This window comes from Psammomys obesus, unplaced genomic scaffold (assembly GCF_907164565.1).
Source record: "Psammomys obesus unplaced genomic scaffold, mPsaObe1.curated_primary_1811, whole genome shotgun sequence".
Lineage (NCBI taxonomy): Eukaryota > Metazoa > Chordata > Mammalia > Rodentia > Muridae > Psammomys > Psammomys obesus.
In genome coordinates, this window is record NW_026596069.1 from 1,887,051 (window position 1) to 1,906,263 (window position 19,213).

Sequence of the window (19,213 nt, forward strand, 5' to 3'; positions counted from 1 at the left end):
GTCTTCTGTAACATTCAGAATTGGGCCCTAAGAAATCGTGAAACTTGAACAGAAAAATGCCCTTACTATAATAAACAGGAAGGGCAGGTCCAATTTCGTTATGCAGGGTGTTCTAAACAAAGCGTCGCAGACTGCAATACCGGTGGCTTCTACATGCATGCCTGCTGGTGGCAAACCTACCAAGGCATCTGCAAACTTTAAATCCATCACTCTAGCCATTGCTGCTCTGGCTGAAGTTGTGGGTAAGAAACAAAAAAGGAAATTCAATCCAACAACAACAAACTCCCAGCTGCTTCTCATAGCCTTTGCTTTACATATCCCAGCCAGGCCCTTAGTGAGCCCCAGCCTCTCTGTGGTCTCTCAGGGCCAATTAGAGGCAAATAAACATTTCCTGGGAAGAGTGGAAGACAGGCAAACTATTAAATGCTGAACACCCCTCCTTCTTTCTCAAGCAGATCAGGAAGAGACTGGGCCTGAATCTTGCAAGAATAAGTTTCCCTTATAGCCAGCTCCCAACAGCAGTGCTGGGGTGGGATCCAGGACTTCTGCTGACTCGATGTCACTGTTCCTGCTGCAGGTCTGCCGCAACATATTCTGGGGATCAACACTGTCTCTGACTTGAAAAATCAGAAAACGAAAGGTCCCCTTGGCGAAGAAATGAGAGATGGGGCCCCTCAGGTCTGCCTCAGTCACCCACGTTTGCACCTACTCAGAGAACAAGAGGCAGGCTGCACACAGCTTAGACAATCTGATGAAATGATGAACGCCATAGCCTTCCCAGCCCTCAATACTAGATTTATCTAGTGGAAGAGGGTGGGGCTGAAGAAAAGACCATTAGCTGAGGTCACCCTACTCAAAAGATTCTGCTGGACCCCAGAACAGAACCATTTGCAGAGAACAGTGATAATATGAACTTAAAAGCCTGGCTCCAGAGCTATTAAGACCCAAAAAAAAAGAGCCCTCTCTCCTCTTGATACCTTGAACAAGCCCAATCCCAATGTCATTCTTTTTTAATAAAAAAAAAAAAAAAAAAAAAGAAAGAAAGAAACAAGATTCTGGGGCATTCTAATGCTCTGCTGTTAAAGGAGCACCTGCCTTCCTTCCCTAAGGCTACACAAACACACCATTCCTCAAGTATACGCCCATGCACACACACGCACTCACACAATTTCTCTGAGGAGGCTGACAGAACCCCCCCCACCCTGGCCAAATTCTAAGACACAAGTGCCCTTTGAAGCAAAGGGGCTAGTGAAATTCCCCGAGCTGGGGTCAGCAGACCCCTTCCTTCCCTGCCCACTGCTCTCTCAGTGGCAGGGGTACTCACACTCAGGGCCGCCATGAGGAGGGTCTGCTCTGTGGCCGTCCCTCCCGCCACCAGCTCCATTTATCTTGTCCCCGCCAGTCTCTTGGCATGGTCGAGCTTGCTGGAGCAGACTTCGGCTGCCCTGAGTCGGAGCCCTCCACTCACCCCCTTTCCCAGGCTGGGCCCTCAGCCTTGGAGCCTTCACACTTGTTAGTAGCCATTAGACAGTCAGTCTGTGGGGCCCAGGAAGCAGCCTCTCAGTTTTAGTTTTCCTCGATCAGATTCAGGTCCAGGTCCCCAAAGTCCTGCTGGCACAATGTCCGCTTGCTCAGTGCCTGCCGTCCCCACCGCACGGACCCCTCTTCCTCCTCTTCGCTTTCACTCAGCACCTGGGATGAACCCTCAACAGGACTGCAAGAAGCAGAGAGAGGTGGGGGGCTACAGGCCATGAACCACGGCGGAGAGACGCTGCTGCCTTCTCGAGCTGTTGCTTGGAGACAGGGACCTCCTGAGTATGGTTTCTGTCAACAAAGTTAAAACGAAGATTAATTTCCTAAAGTAACCTAAAGTAAAATTTTAAAAAAGTTTAGATTTCCCCTGGCAAAACTGCCTTGCCAGGCCACAGGGGAAGAGGACACATTCAGTCCTGATGCAACTTGAAGCGCTGGGATGGATAGAAAAAGAAGCTCCCCTTTTCTGAGAAAAGGGAAAGACGGGATGGGGAAGGGGCTACAAGAATATAAAGTGAATAAAATAAATAAATGAGAATAAAAGTACATTTTCTATTTTCTGTGTATGGGTGTTTTGCCTGTGTGTGTGTGTGTGTGTGTGTGTGTGTGTCACCTGCATATTACAATGCCTGAAGAGGCCATTAGAGGCCATCAAATCCTCTGAAACTTAGTTGTTAGCCACTACGTGGATATTAGGAATCAAATTCAGGTCCCTTGGAAGAACAGCCCATGCTCTTAAAAACTGAGTCATCTCTTCTGGCCCTCCAAATATAAATTTTAAAGTGCCCCTCCCAGTTAGACTTGAAGGTAGAAATTCTAAGCTTTGGAGTGAGGTCCCAAATCATAAAATTTGGAACATTTAGTGTACATGTACATTTTCTGAGGATAGAACCCCAGTTCCCCACATTTAATGCTAGCACCAGGGAAGCAGTCGGATCTCTGCAAAAGTGCCTCTGCGGCAAGACAGTTAGGGATCCCTGTCTGAAGGTTTACTGTCTCAGCCTAGTTTCTTTGGAACACCAAGGACTAATATGACAGGGCAGAAAACTTTAAAGGTTAAAACTCACTAGTTCCAGAATGGTGGTCTTGTATAAACTTTAGACAGGGGTTCCTGGGAGGCCCTGCCAGGAAGGTATGGAGAGAGGCGTTTAAACAGTCATCTGGTCTACCAGTCCCACCTGATTCATCTTGTCAAAGTCCAAGGAAGGCCGCAGGCGCCGGGAGTCCTCTTCATGACGCCGCTTGACACCAGTTTTGCGGGCATCCAGATCGCAAGGCTGAGAGCGGCTTCGGGGAAGGTTGCGGAGACCTCGGGGTCTCCAGGGCAGCTCTGGGGAAGATGCAGGGGAGCTCCGGGCAGAGGGCAGGAAGCGGCTTGCCTGTGGGCCCAGGCTGGGTGACAGGGAGAAGCGGCGCTGTGGTGGGCAGGGTGACAGGGACTCGGCATCGCTCTCCCAAGAACCGCTCTGAGGGGAGGCGGCGCAGGGTTGAGAAGACTCTTGGGCCAGGGCCAGGCTGAAGAAAGGAGGGCTGTAGGGTCTGTGGGCTGGGGCACACTGAGAAGAGGCACTGGGAGCTTGGAGGAACCTGAGGCTGGAGACCCGCCTGGGGGGACTCTGGTGAGGCACCTGCGGCCCACCCCCTCCAGCATTGCCCCGGTGCTTGATAGGAGTCCACAGCTTGGAGGGGGCAGGCCGCCACACTGGCTGCCAGCGAGACAGGTCCACAGGCACCGAGAGTGAGCGGCAGTGCCTCTTGGATGGAGGGGCAGGGGGCACAGGAAGCTTCTCTGGGTCTGGGGGCTCAGGGCTCAGGACTTGGGAGAGGGGCTGCTCCTGGGGGGAGTTCCCCCGACTGGGCGGTCTGAGGTGCAGGCTTAGGCCTGAGGGGTGGTAGCTGAAGTTGAGGCTGTCCTGGAACTCAGCACAGGAACAGTGGGGCAGGCCCCTCCAGGAAGCACCTTCTGAAAAGGCATTCATAATAAAAAGTGTTAACAGCTAACATTCTCTAAGAGCTTATGTACCATATAATGTAATGAAAACTTCACGTAGTTTAACAAAACTTTCAACGAAGGAGGTACTGTGATTATCCTGTTCCAAGGTGACAGCAGCCTAACTTGTTCTAAAGCATAGTTATTAAATGAACAAAACAGGATTCACACCTTACTATGCTACCTTCATCCCAAGAACCCACCTGAAAGTTGGAAGAAGCAAGCGCACGCCTATACTCCCAGTTCTTGGGAAGCAGAGGCAGGCAGATCTCTGTGAGTTCAATGCCAGCCTGGTCTACCAATGGAGTCCAGGACAACCAAGGCAACACAGAGAAACCCTCTCTCAAAATACCAAAAAGCAAAACAAACAACAACAAAAAACGAAACAACAAACAAACCAAAACAAAAAGAACCCACCTGGAATGAATAACATTTATACACTGACTGCCACTTCCTCTCAAAAGATGCAATCGTCAAGAAATCTGCATGAGCTGGCTGGTGCTGGTGCACACCTCTAATCCCAGAACTCAGAAGACAGAGGCAGGTGAATCTCTTGAGTTCCAGGCCAGCCTGGTCTACAGGGTGAGTTCAAGGATAGCTTGGACTACACCAAGAAACCCTGTCTCAAAAAACAAAACAAACAAACATAAAACAAAACAAACAAACAAAGATTTGTGTGTATGGCCCACTCTCCTAGACCAGACCTATCTACAACCCAACCTTTCTTGCTGCTAGCCTAAGTTCTGAAAATCAGGCCTATGTTCTCCTTCTCTGGCCTTTTTCCCTTCTTATGCATCATCGGGATCTCAGAAGGCAATGCTGTTTTTGGTTTGTTTGTGACAGGGCTTCTCTGTCTGTCCTTGGCTTTCCTGGAATCTGCAGACTAGGCTGGCCTCAAACTCAGAGATTTGCCTGCCTTCCCAAGTGCCGAGATCAAAGGCATGCGCCACCACCTGGTCTTGTTTTTTTGTTTTTGTTTTGTTTTCAGCAGGAACTCTCATCAATTTGGATAGGCTGGCTGGCTAACTTAGCTCTACCTCCCTACAATTATACTCTGCTGCCACACCTGGCTTTTCTGCAGATACTGGGGACCCTAACAAGTTCAAACACTTATAATGCAAGCACTTTACCAACTGAACCATCTTCCCAGTCCTCCAAAATTATACTTTTTTTTGAGACAGGGTCTCTTGTAAAGGAACTTTAATTCAGAACATGGCTGTTCTGGCAAGAGATCACATCCAAAGACCTTCTAGATCTGTGTGATCCAGCTGAAATATAAACACCCCTTTAATCTAGGTGACAGTGGCAAGCAAATATTAGTTCAAGGCCAGCCTGATATAGAGCAAGTTTCAGGTAAAGAAAAGCTTAGGTCCAGGCGTGGTGGTAAGGTAAAGTTAGTTTGTAGAAGGAAGCACCCATGTTTGAAAGTGATGTCTAATTGAGTGGCAGAAAAGGTGACGAATTAGAGAAGATTTGACAGAATAAGATACACCCATCTTTCATGAGAAGAGAGAGGAAAGGGAAGCTATTTAAGGGACAATGCAGAGTGAGGAGGCAGTTTTACTAGAACAGTAATACAAAGACAGGTCACAGAAAGAGAGAATACAGGTGAAGAGGGAACAAGCCAGAGAATGAGAATGAGCAGAAGATTAGAAAAGATTGTTGGAGTTAGTTTGAAGCCAAGCAGAGCACTTATGGGGCCAAGAGAGAAGCTAGATTGAATCAGTCAGCTGGGAAGTTTTAGCCAGAGCAGCTGAATTGAACCAGCCAGCTTTGTGCTCAGAAAGAACAAGGGTGAACTTATTAAGCAGTAAGTCTCAAAGGCTGAAACATTCTAGGCCTAGGTTAAATGGTACCGAGGCTAGAAGCTTCCAGGACCAGGCCTAGATTAGGAGACAGGCAATAGGCTCCAAGACACCTCGGGAGAATAAAAGTTACTGTTACAGTCTCATGTAATCCAAACCAGCGTCAAACTTGCAATATAGCCACTGCTGACATTGAACATCTTTTATCCTCCTGCCCCTACCTCCTAAGTGCTGCTTCGACCTCTTGCCTCTATCCTCCCATGTAAGGGTGATTTAGGGGAAACAGCTCACTGCAGGAGAATGAGTCTATCCAAGTTTTTTCAAGAATTCTCTAGAAAAGGCATAAATCAAAGTATATGAAGTCAGACTTTATGACAGAAGTTATGTGGGCAACAGTTCTTCCCCTTACTAACCTTCCTAAGGCAGGGACTGTGCATTCTTATGGTGTAATACCTGGCTTTCAACAAGTACTTCAGAGAAAGAGAATGAATGTAGCTGCTTTGCCAACTCACCTCCCTTGCCAGGTACCCCCAGGAAAGGATGTGTAGCTGCCCAGTAACACAGGTTAAAGGTTCTGGTTGTCTTAGTTATGCTTGTGATCATAGGCGCTTAGATTAGTTCCTAATCTAGGGATTTACATTTCCGATGTATTCTCACCTATCAAAAGTGACTTAGTGACAAAGTCACTACAGCTCTGTGTAAGGAACAGAGCATTTGTGTCTAAGGTGGCTAAGGAGGTGAGAACATTTGCTGTGTAAGCGTGAGGACCAGCCTTAGCATCCTAGCACAAACCGCCAGGCATCACACAGGAGCCTGGAAGGTGGAGACAGGAGGATCACTACGTTTGCTGGCTGCCAGCCTACCTCCAGGTTCAGGGAAAGACTGTCTCAAAGGAACAAGGTAGAGAGATAGAACAGAATATATGAGCCCTTCCTCTGACTTCAGTGCACGTTTTTGTATCCATACATACATGTGATATATAATACATGCACACACACACACACACCCTAAAATTAGAAGCCTGCAAACTTCCCCCATCCACATCAATAGGAATTTAAGTAAGCTAGTGACTCAAAGCACACTAAACTTTACTGAAACACAGAATAGCAAAAAGCCTTCTGTGCCAAAAAAGTAATCATGAAAATAAACCTCTATTCACTTCTACTCGTACATAGAAATCCAGGGGCTAAAGAGATGGCTCAGAGAATAAAGGTGTTTGTTGCCAAGGCTGATGACCTGAGTCCATTCCTGAGACCTCCACAGTGAAAGAACCAACCTGACCCTCACAGGCCATGGTATTTACATACTCCCACCCCTCTATAAATATAATCTAAAGAACTAGACACTGTGAGCTCGGCCTGGTGGCACAGACTTGTAATCCCAGAGGCTGAGATAGGAGATTACAAATTCAAAGCCAGTCTGTGAGGAAAAAAAAAACAAAAAACACACAAACAAACCTTATCTCAAAATAAAAAAAAAGTAAGCTAAGCATGGTGGCACACACCTGTAATTCCAGCACTCAGGAAGTACAGGCAGAGATCAGGAATTCAACACCAGCCTCAACTATGTAAAAACAAGAGAGTTGGAGATGCAGCCTGTAACAGAGTGCTTGCTCAGTATGTCTCGGCCCTAGGTTCAATCCCAACCACTACTGAAAAAAAAAAATCTGGTTGGATATGTGTAAAAGAAACTAGTTAACAGGCCCTAAGCAAGAGGGTACAACAGATAAATGTACTTGCTATAAGGCCTTATGTTCGAGTCCCAATTCCTAGGAGCTACATGGTAGAAAGAGAGAAAACCAACTCCTGAAAGCTGTCCTTCATCTCCATGTCTATTCGTACATAGTCCCCACCCCACCCCACCCCCACCAATGTGGAAAAGGGAGTAAGAAACTTATAGGTCAATAAAATGGTTCAAAGTGTAAAGGTGCTTCAAGCCGAACCTAATGACCTGAGTGCAATCATCTCTGGGACCCATGTGGTGGGAGAGAACAGATTCCTACAGCTTGTTCTCTGACCACACACTGTAGCACAATTGTGCATACACTTTATATAATGAATGTAAAAATAAGAAACAAAATAAAAAAACTAATAACAGGAGTCTCTCCATGCCATACATAGTTCTTAAGAGCAAAGAAAGGGCCTCACACATGCCAGCCAAACGCCCTATCACTGAGCCTCAGTGTCCAAAAGTTACTCTTGGGGAGGAGCTAGGAGCTAGGTGGACTGGAAACAGAAAAGGATGACTTCTATCAACATACTATGTTTTCTGTGTTTAAACTATGTAAAGGTGTTAGCTCTTCAAAGTTAGAAGAAAAATTAAACTGATCTAGGCTCACACTTGGAACCTAGCACTTGGAGCAATACTGTTAAGAGTTCTAGGACAGCCTGGGCTACAAGCCTTAAATATAAGAGCACACTAAACATGATTTTCCTACAGGACAGTAAAATAGAGACAAAATAGCACTCTCAGAAGCTGGCACTGACAAAAACAAAACAGAAGAACAAGCTGGTGGCTAGGCACTGGTGATGCACACCTTTAATCCCAGCACTTCGGGGGCAGCCTACTCTACAGAGCAAATTCTAGGAGAGCGGAGGCTAGATACAGTTTGTAAAACATAGAAACTCTGTCTCGAACAAACAAACAAACAAACAAAATCCAAGCTGGTGTGGTAGCAGGACACCTTTAATCTTCGCACTCTGGAGGCAGAGGCAAGAGATCTTTGTGACTTCAAGGCCAGCCTGGTCTACATAGTGAGATCTTGTCTTAAACAAAAAACAAAACAAAACAAAATAAAATAAAAAGACCACCACAAAAACTAGAAGTAGGGTAATCAGGTCTGGTCATTAAATCAATGAAAGAAATGTGTGGACATAAGTACAAACAAACATATTACAAACCAGATTCCTTACCAGACACAAGCTGGAAAGGGTTCCCACAGTTGGATATGTCTGCATGATCAGGCAAAGGCTAAGAGAGAGATTATCTATCATTATTTGGGTTCAGGACAAGAACATTTCTAGAGAGACCTCTTATATTCTTCCTATAATTCACGGGCTATCAGGGTATTAGAGATTCCTGTGTTGTTGTCTTTCTATTGTCTTCCCAAGGTGGTGAAAAACAATCCACACCTTCAGACATTACAAAGCCCTTTTCACCCAAGTTTTACTGTTCCTGCCGCCTTCCTTTTGGGCTGGGTTTTAAGCTGTTAGTGGCCTTTTCTGTTACAAGTACATTTCATACAACACAGAACAAGGGTAAAATTGTAGCAACAAACACCCTCCGAAAAAATGGGGAGTATCACCAAAAAGCCCAAATCCTGGTCTTTTACCAGACTGATGCTGAAGCGTGTACATTTCAGCTCATCCAGAGTCTGCTTCTGTAGCTGCTCAGTGATCAGAGTTATCATGTTTCTGCCCAGGATCTGACTTGCACACTTTGGAGCAATTGATGGATATCTTCCCTGTTGTTCTTCCAGATCTCACTCGTGAGCCGTCTTCTGCCACCGCAGCACCATTCTAGCACCATTGGGACTTCCCTCTCCAGTCATGCCTGCTGAGCCTGCCAATCACAGAGGGATCAGCCTAAGTAGCAGTAGAGATGTCCCTGGGCCAGGGATGGAGACTACATGGCAAACCTACCACAGTATCCCCATCCCAGGCCTCTGGCAGACATTGCTAATCGATCATAGCACTTTCCTGGTAAGCTTAGAGACAGCCTCAGAAACACTCTGAACTTGGCACTCCAGATATCCAGTAAAATAAACTGGAGTTGGCAAACAAATTGAAACCTATTTACCATTCCTAACCTGGCTTAAGCTCTGTTGTGTTTACTTAGAATATCAGCACCACTTAGAAAACAGCCCAAACGACAGAGATGCCCAAATGGTTATTTCCATACTGAATTAGCACAATATTCTCTTTATGTTACAGCCAGAAGCCAAGAAAGGAAGCCTTCTCCTAAACCACGGGGGTTTAGTACAAAGAGAGGAGCAAGGCCTGGCTTTTCTGCTTCAGATCAGAATAAATAGGATTTTAAGTGAGCAGCTGATACATCATTATTTCCCAGTAGATACTGTGGGTGTTCTCTTATACAATGAGAAGGAATAGTCAGGTAGTCAGCTGTTTCAACTCTATCAACGTATCAACTCTACAGATATTACAAACAACTTAGGACTCCATTCAACCAAGTTTTTTTTCATGATCCCACTCGAAGACCATGGATAAAACTAACCAAAATTCTTCCTTATGACTGAAGCAAACTGATTTTTATTAGAAAGCAGCTTCAAAACCCCACACAATTACCTACCTGAGGGGCTTTGGCCTTGCTCAAAGGAAGAGTGAAGGTTAACAATGTCTTTTGTTCTCCTTCCTCCCATAAATGACCCATAGGCAAATCAGTGTATGGAGATTTAAACTAGCACACAGGACAATCAACCAAGGAACCCAAGTCTTGAGCACACACCTGTAATCCTAGCACTTGGGAGGTGAAAGCAGGAACAAATTCATCAAGGCCAGCCTGAGCTACAAACCCTGACTGAAAAAAACAAAAGAAAAAAGCTGCTATCACCGCCTAGTCTTAATTTAACTTGCGCAGACAGTTTTGGCTAACCACATAACGTCCTTGCTTACCCATATGTAAAATGGGTTTAACAATCTTACAAGAATAAGGCCCACATGATATAAAGATGTACAATAGTTTACCAACTGGCCTATAAAAACAGGAGCTCACACAGACTGCGGTTTCTCATCTCTCCCTTTGCTGCTCTTCAAAGCATTGGCATGCCTGCGGTAGTACCCTTAAGATGAAGAAAGCAATGGGATCTAGCTATACTCCTGGATGCCGCCATCCTCCATTTGCTCACCAACTCAGAGCCTAAGGGCTCTTCCTCCTGTGACCTTGTGCCCACCCCCTGCGAAAAGGAGGGTATCACTTTCAAGGAAGATGACAAAGAGGAGCAAAGTTCCTTAGGATGTATCTGGAGTTCTTTGAAAGAAAGGTGCAGATGTCAATCTTCACTGCAGCTAACTATCGTTTCCACTCATAATTATGACTGCCATTCCAAAGTTCCAACCTCCTGAGACCTCCCTTCAGCTGCCTCCCCTGTGTTCTGGTGGGAGAAGCTAACACTTGAATCACTTCTGCTCCTATTTTAACTCTGCCCTCAAAAATCAACAAGAAGGGAGCCGAAGTGGAGACTTTTCCCTGAGTGACCCCAGGCTCCAGGCTGACCTGGAGGAGCAGGGAGTGAAAAGCCTTGCAAGCTTTTCAGGAGGCATTTGGACAAACAGCAAACTCCCAGCCCTCTCTAGGCGCAGCTGAAGAGAGTGATTTTCTATTTTTCTGCATTTTAATTGTTGGGATGTGGCCACACACAGCGGTAATTGGAACAATGCAACTACCACCATGCAACTGATACTCTCAGCCCGAGTTTCCTAAAACAGGCCAGGCTGAGAGGGGGAACAGAACGGAAGCCATAAGGAATCAAACCAGGACACAAAAGAAGGCAAACCAGCTCTGCAAGGGGCCTCCTCGTTCTCAAGCAGACATTAAAAAAAAAAGTGTGAGAAGCCCTCTCTGGCGGCCTTCCCTCCCCTTCCATTTTGTATATCTGAAGGGTAGACAGCTCTCAACATCTCACTAAACAAGTTAAAACTTCTCAGCTTAACATTACTGACACAAGGCTCAGCCCTTCACTGAGCAGCAGGCCGCTCGGCCCTCCCAGGAACCCCACCAGGCCTAACTTTCAGCCCGGGATCTCCCTCCACCACAATCCCCCTAAGGTAACGACTAGAACCTCCTCCCCCCCCAACACACACACAGACACACACACACACACACTCTCTCCTATTGGATGGAGGCAACCGCTGACACTTGTATTCCAGGGATACTTAGGTTGTGTTGAAACCTGGACAACCTAGGATCCAGTAAGCCACGGGAAACGAAAGTCACAAATCCCCTGGGGGCATTCCCCCCACGTCTCCCAGTCCCACACCTTTGGGAGAAAGTGAAGGAAAACATGAGCAAGGCAGGGAGATGGAAGAAAAGGTAAGAGGATATTAGACTGCTTTTTTTTCCATATGGTTCTGGTGAACAGAGGGGTGACAAGTGGGGTGCACCCATCCCCCCACTACGACGAAAAAGCAAACAGCTAGGCTCCCTCTCATCTTCAGCCTCTCTGTTGCCTTGCCTGTCCCTGTGGGGTGGGGCATGGGACATCTACTGGCACCCGGGGGGGCACTCCAGGGTTTGCTCAGGGGGACTGTCGCTCTCCTATTTCCATTCGGGTTTCCCCATCTGACCGCGGAAACGAACTCAGGACGCAGGGGATGGGGAGGGTCTGGGACATGCACTCCGCCTCCCCCTCCCCCACTGGGCCCCGTGCTATCCTGCCGAGGCCGCCGGAGAGGCTCCGCCGCACTGGCGGCTGGGCTGGGGGAGGGGAGAGAGGGAGGTACGGTCGCGGCGCCCGCCCCGAGGCCCCAGCACCACCTGCCCTCCGCTACCTACCGCGGCTCCTCCCGCTCCCAGGGCCGCGGCCGGAGCAGCTCTGAGCGCTCCGTTCGCCCCACGGTGCCCTTAAAAGGCACTGGCACGAACCAACGGGCCTCTGAGGAGAGTGGGGGGGATCGCGCCTGCTCGCAGAATACCCCGGAACCGCCCGAAGGGGCTCGAGCCCTACGTGGTCTCTTCCTGAGTGCTCCTCAGAAGAGCACTGTCGGAGAGGAGCCTGGAGCTGTGGTTTGGGGATGGGATGGTTTGCTCACCAACTGATCAGCCCCTCCAACATATCGCAAGAAGTGGACGGGCCCAGTTGGAAGCATATCCTGAAGCACGTAGGGGAAGCCATGTCGGATAAAGGTAAACAAAGCCATTGTCCACTCCTTCCATTGCCCCATCCCCCCAACGGAACCATCTCGTTCCACTCAGATCACGAAACAGTATTAGCCACAGCCTTCTCACCTGGTCTCCTGTCCCTTCCGACGCAGCCACCTTTCTGTAAGCATACCCCCACCTTCCCCCGGCAAAGGACGGATCCTCGGCGTGAAGGCTGCTGGGAAATGTAGTCCAAACGCCAATCAGGGCCTGCTCTGACTCCGCGGAGCCCCTATTCTAGATGCCGGATATAATGGAGCCTTTATGAACCTGAGATTTATAACGGTTGCGGGGCTGTGTCCTCTTGTTCTGCAATTTGTCCTCATCCAAAACACTTTGTAAAGCTGAGGTGGGCCCGAGACTATTCACTCCCTCTTTTCCCTAGCCGCCTCACCCCCCCCCCCATCACCAGCAGGATGAGGTAATGGGATTGTGATTATGACATCATAGGCGGTTCAGTTGCGGGGTGTGTAGAGGGGGAGCATGGTGGTTATGGGTTGTACCACTTCAGACAGAAAGGGAGGGAGGAAGCTGGCATATGAGGAACCGATGTCGGCAGTACCATATGTCCTCTTCAGGAACTGGAAACCACCTTTTTATTCAGTCTCTACCACTACCGCCACCTCCCACCTGAGCCAAACTTTTAAGTCCTTTTTCAAGAGACTGAAGTTGATGTAAGTAGGGAAATAAAGCCCATAGAGGTTCCTGGCTCTTTTGTAAATTGGAGTCTCAGCTGACATTAAAATAATTAAAAAAAAATAGTTTTCAATAAATGCTTTCATGTTGTGATTACTTTGTAGAGCAGAGTTTTAGATTTCTTTTTTAATTGGTTAGAAAGTGGTAATTCCAGTCACTTACTATTGTAGTGGCAAATCCCTAAAAAACATGTGTTTTCTCTAAACATTTTGTACCCTGCTCTTCTGGGATAGGTAAACAGCAGTGGACTTAGTGATGAAGAGCTTCCTCTGTGAGCTGGGGAGGAGAGGCAGCAGGACCCTTCAAGTATGCAAACTGAAAAAGAAGAATGGAAAAAAAAATAAGTAGAGGAGGAAAGTCAGGTGTCATGGCACACATCTAAAATCCCAGCACTTGGGAGGCAGAGGTAAGAAGATCACCTCTGCTTCCGGGCCAACCTGGTGACAATTCAAGTGCAGAGGCAGATAATCAAGGCTGCAGAGTGGAACCTAAGAAAAGGAGGTGTGTGCGCACACACGCACGTGTACTTATTCTGCACTGAGCATTTTCCTTTGACAGGGTATAGGAGATGTGGTTTTGGCCGTTGTGCCATGGCACGTTTTATTTGTTTTTGAGACATTTTTTGTCATGTGTCTCAGGCTGGTCTCAAACTTCCTGTGTAGCTAAGGATGTCCTAACCTCTGTTCCTCCTGCCTCAGCCTCCCAGGTGCTAGGATTACAGATATGAACCACCATGTCTGGTTGCACTATATGTTTTAAGTAAACATACATATTATCATTTTCCTTTCAATCACCAAATGGAAAATATCATTAACAACAAAATGCCCGATAGGTTAAATGACTGCCCAAGTAGTAGGTAAAGGTTATATCAAAATCTGAGACTCTTAACACCTTGGGTCTTTGTTTTGAGACAGTGTCTTGCTGTTAACCACTGCGTGTCCTGGAACTTACTGTGTGGACTGGTTAGCCTCCAGTTCACTGAGATCCTCATGCTCTGCACCTCCCGTGCTGAGACTATGGGCATGCACGGACCACTGAACCTGGTAACACCTTGTTCTTGTTCATTTTTTACTATTAACCACGCTTACTAAAGTTAAATAGTTGTGTGAAAGTTAAGATGGCATTGGCTTATTTGTAAAACATTGAAAAAAAAAATGAGTTAGGCTTTATTGCTCAAACTTGTAAATTGCAACACTTGAGAGACTGAAGCAGGACTGCCATGAACTCAGGGCTACCCTGGGTTACATACTGCATTCTAGGCCAGTCTGGACTACAGAGAAAGATGCTATCTCACTCTGTTTCCACCACCTCTACCACCACCCACCATCACCCACCACAATAAACAAACAAAGGAAGGAAAGAAAGAAAAGGAAGGAAGGACACAAAAGGAAGAAAGGAGACAAGAACTAAAACAATCCCCAAGAGCAAAGGAATAATATAAACAATACTGCAAAACAAAACAAAATTTGAAAACACGGCACATCATGTATAGGGACTCATTTGAAAAGAAGGTCACACCAAGTCTCCTGGGTGTATTTGTGATTTTAGATGGCCTGCCAGGACAGTGCAGCACTGCCCATACTTACACCTCTTGGTTTTCAAGGACATTTGTGATTGCCTAGCTTTTTTGGTTTTTGTTTGCTGGTCTTGTTTTTGTTTCGTAATAGGATCTCATGTAGCTGAGGCTGGCCACAAACTCAGAGTTTCTACTGTTTATTTTTGTAATGAACTTTTGTTTTATTTTTATCAAGCTTTAAATGACAAATAAATAACTCCTGATCCTCTTGTTTTCACCTTCCCAGTGCAGGGATTACAGGAAGGTACCACCATGCCCAATTCCCTTTGTTTCATTTGTGGCGAAAGAGATCAGGCCATATGCTAAGGCAAGTACTCAATCTCCAGCCCCCATCTCTTTTGGACTCTATCTTAATTGTGCCCTCACAGGTCAGACCCCATCTATTCACACAATTTAATGGCTTCTAGCAGAGGACACTACCTGGGCCTCTTCCTGGCCTCTGTCCCAATTCTCTGAGGATTCTGGGGCCTGGGGCCAGTTATCCGGGTGATCATCCAAAGGAGTAGAATCCACTGGCCTTAGGAAGTTCTTTGTTGCCTTCCTAGAAGGGCAGCAGAGTGAGAGAACATCCATTCATACAGATCCCACCCTACCCTTCACCCCTACCCCTGCCACCCAATAAAAACCTAAATCTCTGCACAGTGGAGAAAGTAGGGCTGAGCCCACACCACTCATAGAAGGAGCCAGATTAGTGAACACACCCCTCAGCCTCCCTGTCATGCAGAGGCTGACTTGGGGGGTCCCAGGTATGCAAGGCTCTTCTCCATTGCCTGATCTGGGCATCCCAGGATCGTCGGCTGCACCTCCTGTTTTTGTTTGGTGTCTGAGGGTGAAACCCTGGCTGTCGATGTGCCCTGGCAACAACAAATAATGGGTCAGATTGAGGTCAAAGGAAAGGGACACTGCTCACTGCTTATCATAGAAAATCAGAAGCCTAGACAAGGATTACCCAAGGACAGGATAATTCTCCAGTCCAGCAGATACAGTGAAACTAGGCCTGGTGGCACACATCTAGAGTCCTGAAATCTTAGCACTCAGAGCTGGAGGCAGGAGGCTCAGAAGTTCAGTGTCTTTCTTAACTACATAATGAACTTGATGCCAGCTTAGGCTACAAAAGACTGTCTAAGAGAAAGGGGAAGGGAGAGGGGAGGAGGAATAATGTTCACTTCAGCAAGCACATAAACTGAAATTGTAATGATACAGACGTTAAGACTGGCCCTGGAGTAAGGATGATACCCAACTTTTGATGCATTTCATACCTACGTGTATGTGTGTGGAGGGCATAAAAATAATAAGGAAACTATAGAGGAAGAAGAGGACTAAAAGCATAGAGATGAGAATAAGAGAACATTGGAATATATGTGACATGAAAACAGAAGAGGGACCAGAGGACCTGGATTTGATTCCCAGTATCCACATGGTAGCTCACAACTGTCTGTAGCTCCAGGGAATCTGATACCCTCTTCTGGCCTCCACAGGCATGCATGTACTGTGTAGACACACATGCAAGAAAAACACCCGTGTACATACTAAAAACTTTAAAAGGCTAAATGAACCAGTAATAACGAAATACATTCATATATTTCATATATGGGGAATGAGACTGCAGGAGAATTAGTTACTTTTCACCTTTGTTGGAGCTCTCAGTTTCCAGTTATCTTCCCATCACTTGATGATGCCCTACAGCCATTGACAATGCCCTGACAGCCTTGTCTGACCACCCACATCTGCACTCACTTGGGCACCTGCTGCAGAAAGCACTGGTAACCAGGTGTGCACTTGCCATAATCTATCTGCTTCTGCCGCCGCCGCAGGACCACTTCATCTGTCTCAGTTTCCCACCTGCGGGGAAGTATACATGGCACCTGGAGGAGGATGACCATAGCCATCACAGCAGAAGTAAACACGTCTCACGCTCCCTTAAGCCCCAGCCTTATTTTCCAACTTACCTGACGTGGCAAGACTCCGTGATGACTCCCACACTTACCATCTCTATACTAGAGGACAGAGACTTCGCACATACTTCCTTTCTGGGGAAGCAGCTTCTGCAGATAAAAAGGATATTAGCATATTAAAATATATATATGCGCTGCATCTTTCAGCCACTGTAACTGCCAAGATTCTCACAGCAGATAGAAGTTGTGGGGATTTGTTGTTGGGTTGTTTGTTTGTTTGAGCAGGGTCTTCTCCACAGTCCTGATTGGTGGTCTGAAAGTAACTAGCGTCTGAAATGGTGGTACTTTCCCTCCCTCAGTCTCCCAAGCTCTGGGATTACAAGAGTGAGCCAGGTCCAGCTTATTTTCTCCTTTTCATATGTGTGTACTGTGTATGTGTGTGTCTGTTCACATGTAAGGGTGCTTGTGCTTATGCATCATCTCCGAGACTGAAGTCAGGCGTGTTAATCTTCACCTTGTATACTGCGGCAGGGTCTCCCGCTTAACCCCAGAGCTCACAGATTTGGCTAGTCTAACTAGCCAGCTTATTCCAGGGGTCCATTGTCTCCGCCTCCTGAAGACTAAGATACTAGGCAAGGCCATCAAGCTACCCAGTATTTGTGTGGGCTCTCGGACTGCAAAACCTGGTCCTTGTGCTTGCTTTGTACACGATTTACCCACTGAGCCATTTCTTTAGTCCCTAAATCCAGCTTTAAAGGTTGTATTTCTGAGTTCTCTCAAAAAGCGGTCTGCACGCTATTAACACAAGTTGCACCTGGCAGCCTCGATCATTCCTGGGCCATACTCTTATAGATCTATTGGCATGTATTTTAAATAGTTACTAAATTAAAACATTTCCTTTGTTTTTGAGGCAGTGTTTTGCTAGGTAGCACAGGTGGCATTGAACTTGTGATCCTCCTGCCTCAGCTTCACAAGGATTTATACCACAACTCTCTCACCACTAAGCTCCCCACATTTTCTTTGATACTGGGTCTTGTTATGTAGCCCAGACTGGTAATTATCCTTCCTCAACCACTGCAATGCTGGGATTACAAGTGGGCATTACCATATTCAGCTTAAACATTCTTAGTTATGAAAAATTTGAATATGGGTGTGGTGATACATGCCTGTAATCCCAGAAGTTAGGGGTAAGGGCAGAAGAATCAAGAGTTTGCAGCTAACGAGGACTGTATACCAAGACCCTGACTCAATTTACCATTAAAAATGAAAGAAAAAGAGAAAGAGAGGAAGAAAGGAAGAAAGAAAGAAGGAAGGAGGAAGGAAGGAAGGAAGGAAGGAAGGAAGGAAGGAAGGAAGGAAGGAAGGAAGGAAGGAAGGTCTGGAGAAATGGCTCAATGGTTAAGAGCACTGGCTGCTCTTCCAAAGGACCAGGTTCAATTTCCAGCACTTACATGGTAGTTCATAATTGCCTGTAACTCCATATTTAGGGGATCCAACACCTTCACACAGACATACATGCAAACAAAACACACGAAATGAAAGTAAATTTTAAAAAAGGAAAAACTGAAATGTATTCTGGAGTACAGGATGAGTGTGGCATCACACACCTGTCATACGTCAAGGGACTGAGGCTGAGGGATTTCAAACTGAAGACAATAGTCAGGCCCTGTCTCAAAAGACACAAAAAGTATAGCACATTGCTTTTGCTGCTCAAGAGTATAGTCCTTGGGCTGGAGAGATGGCTCAGAGATAAAGGGCACTGTCTGCTCTTCCAGAGGTCCTGAGTTCAATTCCCAGCAGCTGCATGGTGGCTCACAACCATCTATAATGAGATGGGGTGCCCTCTGCCTGCATACAGATGTACATACAGACAGACATTGTATACATAATAAATCTTTAAAAAATGTATGGTCCTGGAACCAGAGACATCATCATCAACCAAGAATTTATTACATACATAGAATTTTGGGCCCCAACCCAGACCTCCTGAATCAAAATCTGCAGTTTCTCAGGATCTCCAGGTGGTTAGCATGTACATTAATTAAAATTTCCCATCCAGCTTGCAACCCACACTCATGTCCAATTATCTCATCTATACTCACACCCACAACTCTCCAAAGCTTTGAAGAGAAAAAAAAAAAAAACATTACGAATTTTTTGGGCTCGGGTGCTAGAGAGATGGGTCAGTGACTCAGAGCACATTCTGCTCTTGCAGAGAAATTGCCCATATTGGGCAACTCACAACTGTCAATGACTCCAGCTCCTTTATGGGCTTGCCTCTGACGTCCCAACTGGCACAAGCCCGTACACACTCGTACACATAATTTAACATAAACCTTATGAAGGAATCTCGGGCTGGGGAGTAACAGCTAAAGGGCAGCGCTTGTCCAGCGTGCCCGAGGCTCTGGGTTCCAGTCCAATTTCCACCTCCATCTCTATTGATATATCCACCCACTGGGATTCACAGGATAGCGCAGGCTGTCCTCAACCTCACAGCGGTTCTAGCTCAGTCTCCCGAGCGCTGGCACGAACCCCCATCCTTCTCATAAGGATTACGTCAAAAGGTCCAATTCCTCTACTCTCCCTAGAAAGGATTTTCTACCCAGAGAGCCTCTCGGAAGGGCCGGTGGTGCCTCAGGATCAACACACACCTGTCATGTCCCAACAACTGCCACACCGGCGGCAAATGCTCCATCTCCAGCCGCAAGCTAACCGAACTCGAGCGAAACGAGGCGGAAAAGGAAAAAGACGCAAGGAGAAGGGATCGCCCCCACCCCAAGACAGGTCCTACAGCCCGTCTTCGTTAGCAGAGCGCAATTTAAAGCGCCCGGGGTTGCTGGGG

General features: G+C 46.7%; 2 protein-coding genes across 8 annotated transcripts; both read right to left on the reverse strand.

The window, feature by feature from the left end:
• Window positions 1-1,517: 1,517 nt before the first annotated feature.
• Fam53c (family with sequence similarity 53 member C) lies at window positions 1,518-12,351 on the reverse strand. Of its 7 annotated transcripts, none has more exons than XM_055625400.1 (5): window positions 12,292-12,351; window positions 8,660-8,889; window positions 8,241-8,298; window positions 2,712-3,496; window positions 1,518-1,824 (listed from the first exon to the last, which is right to left on the reverse strand). In XM_055625400.1, the coding sequence occupies exons 2-5, from the start codon at window positions 8,735-8,737 to the stop codon at window positions 1,567-1,569; spliced, it is 1,179 nt and encodes a 392-aa protein (XP_055481375.1). In that variant the 5' UTR covers window positions 8,738-8,889; window positions 12,292-12,351; the 3' UTR covers window positions 1,518-1,566. The 7 variants fall into 7 exon arrangements, with proteins under 7 accessions (XP_055481375.1, XP_055481374.1, XP_055481373.1 ...); XM_055625399.1 differs by lacking the exon at window positions 12,292-12,351 and adding an exon at window positions 11,839-11,910; XM_055625398.1 differs by lacking the exon at window positions 12,292-12,351 and adding an exon at window positions 9,793-9,835.
• A 798-nt stretch (window positions 12,352-13,149) lies between these two features.
• On the reverse strand, window positions 13,150-18,909 carry LOC129690131 (oocyte-specific histone RNA stem-loop-binding protein 2-like). The gene is made up of 6 exons (XM_055625696.1): window positions 18,866-18,909; window positions 16,426-16,521; window positions 16,214-16,318; window positions 15,178-15,330; window positions 14,897-15,017; window positions 13,150-13,215 (listed from the first exon to the last, which is right to left on the reverse strand). Exons 1-6 carry the CDS (start codon window positions 18,907-18,909, stop codon window positions 13,150-13,152), a joined length of 585 nt encoding a protein of 194 aa, XP_055481671.1.
• Between the last annotated feature and the right edge of the window lie 304 nt (window positions 18,910-19,213).

Excerpts from the sequence above, each read along its gene's own strand:
- Fam53c (XM_055625400.1), bottom strand. The coding sequence starts at position 8,737 with ATGATAACTCTGATCACTGAGCAGCTACAGAAGCAGACTCTGGATGAG. Across the intron at positions 3,497-8,240 it reads CCCTTTCCAGCTTGTGTCTG|AAGGTGCTTCCTGGAGGGGC; the intron begins GTAAGGAATCTG and ends ATGCCTTTTCAG. Across the intron at positions 1,825-2,711 it reads ACTTTGACAAGATGAATCAG|AAACCATACTCAGGAGGTCC; the intron begins GTGGGACTGGTA and ends CTTTGTTGACAG.
- LOC129690131 (XM_055625696.1), bottom strand. The coding sequence starts at position 18,909 with ATGGGGGTTCGTGCCAGCGCTCGGGAGACTGAGCTAGAACCGCT. Across the intron at positions 16,319-16,425 it reads ACGGAGTCTTGCCACGTCAG|GTGGGAAACTGAGACAGATG; the intron begins GTAAGTTGGAAA and ends ACTTCCCCGCAG. Across the intron at positions 13,216-14,896 it reads GAGGCCAGGAAGAGGCCCAG|TTTGCATACTTGAAGGGTCC; the intron begins GTAGTGTCCTCT and ends CTTCTTTTTCAG.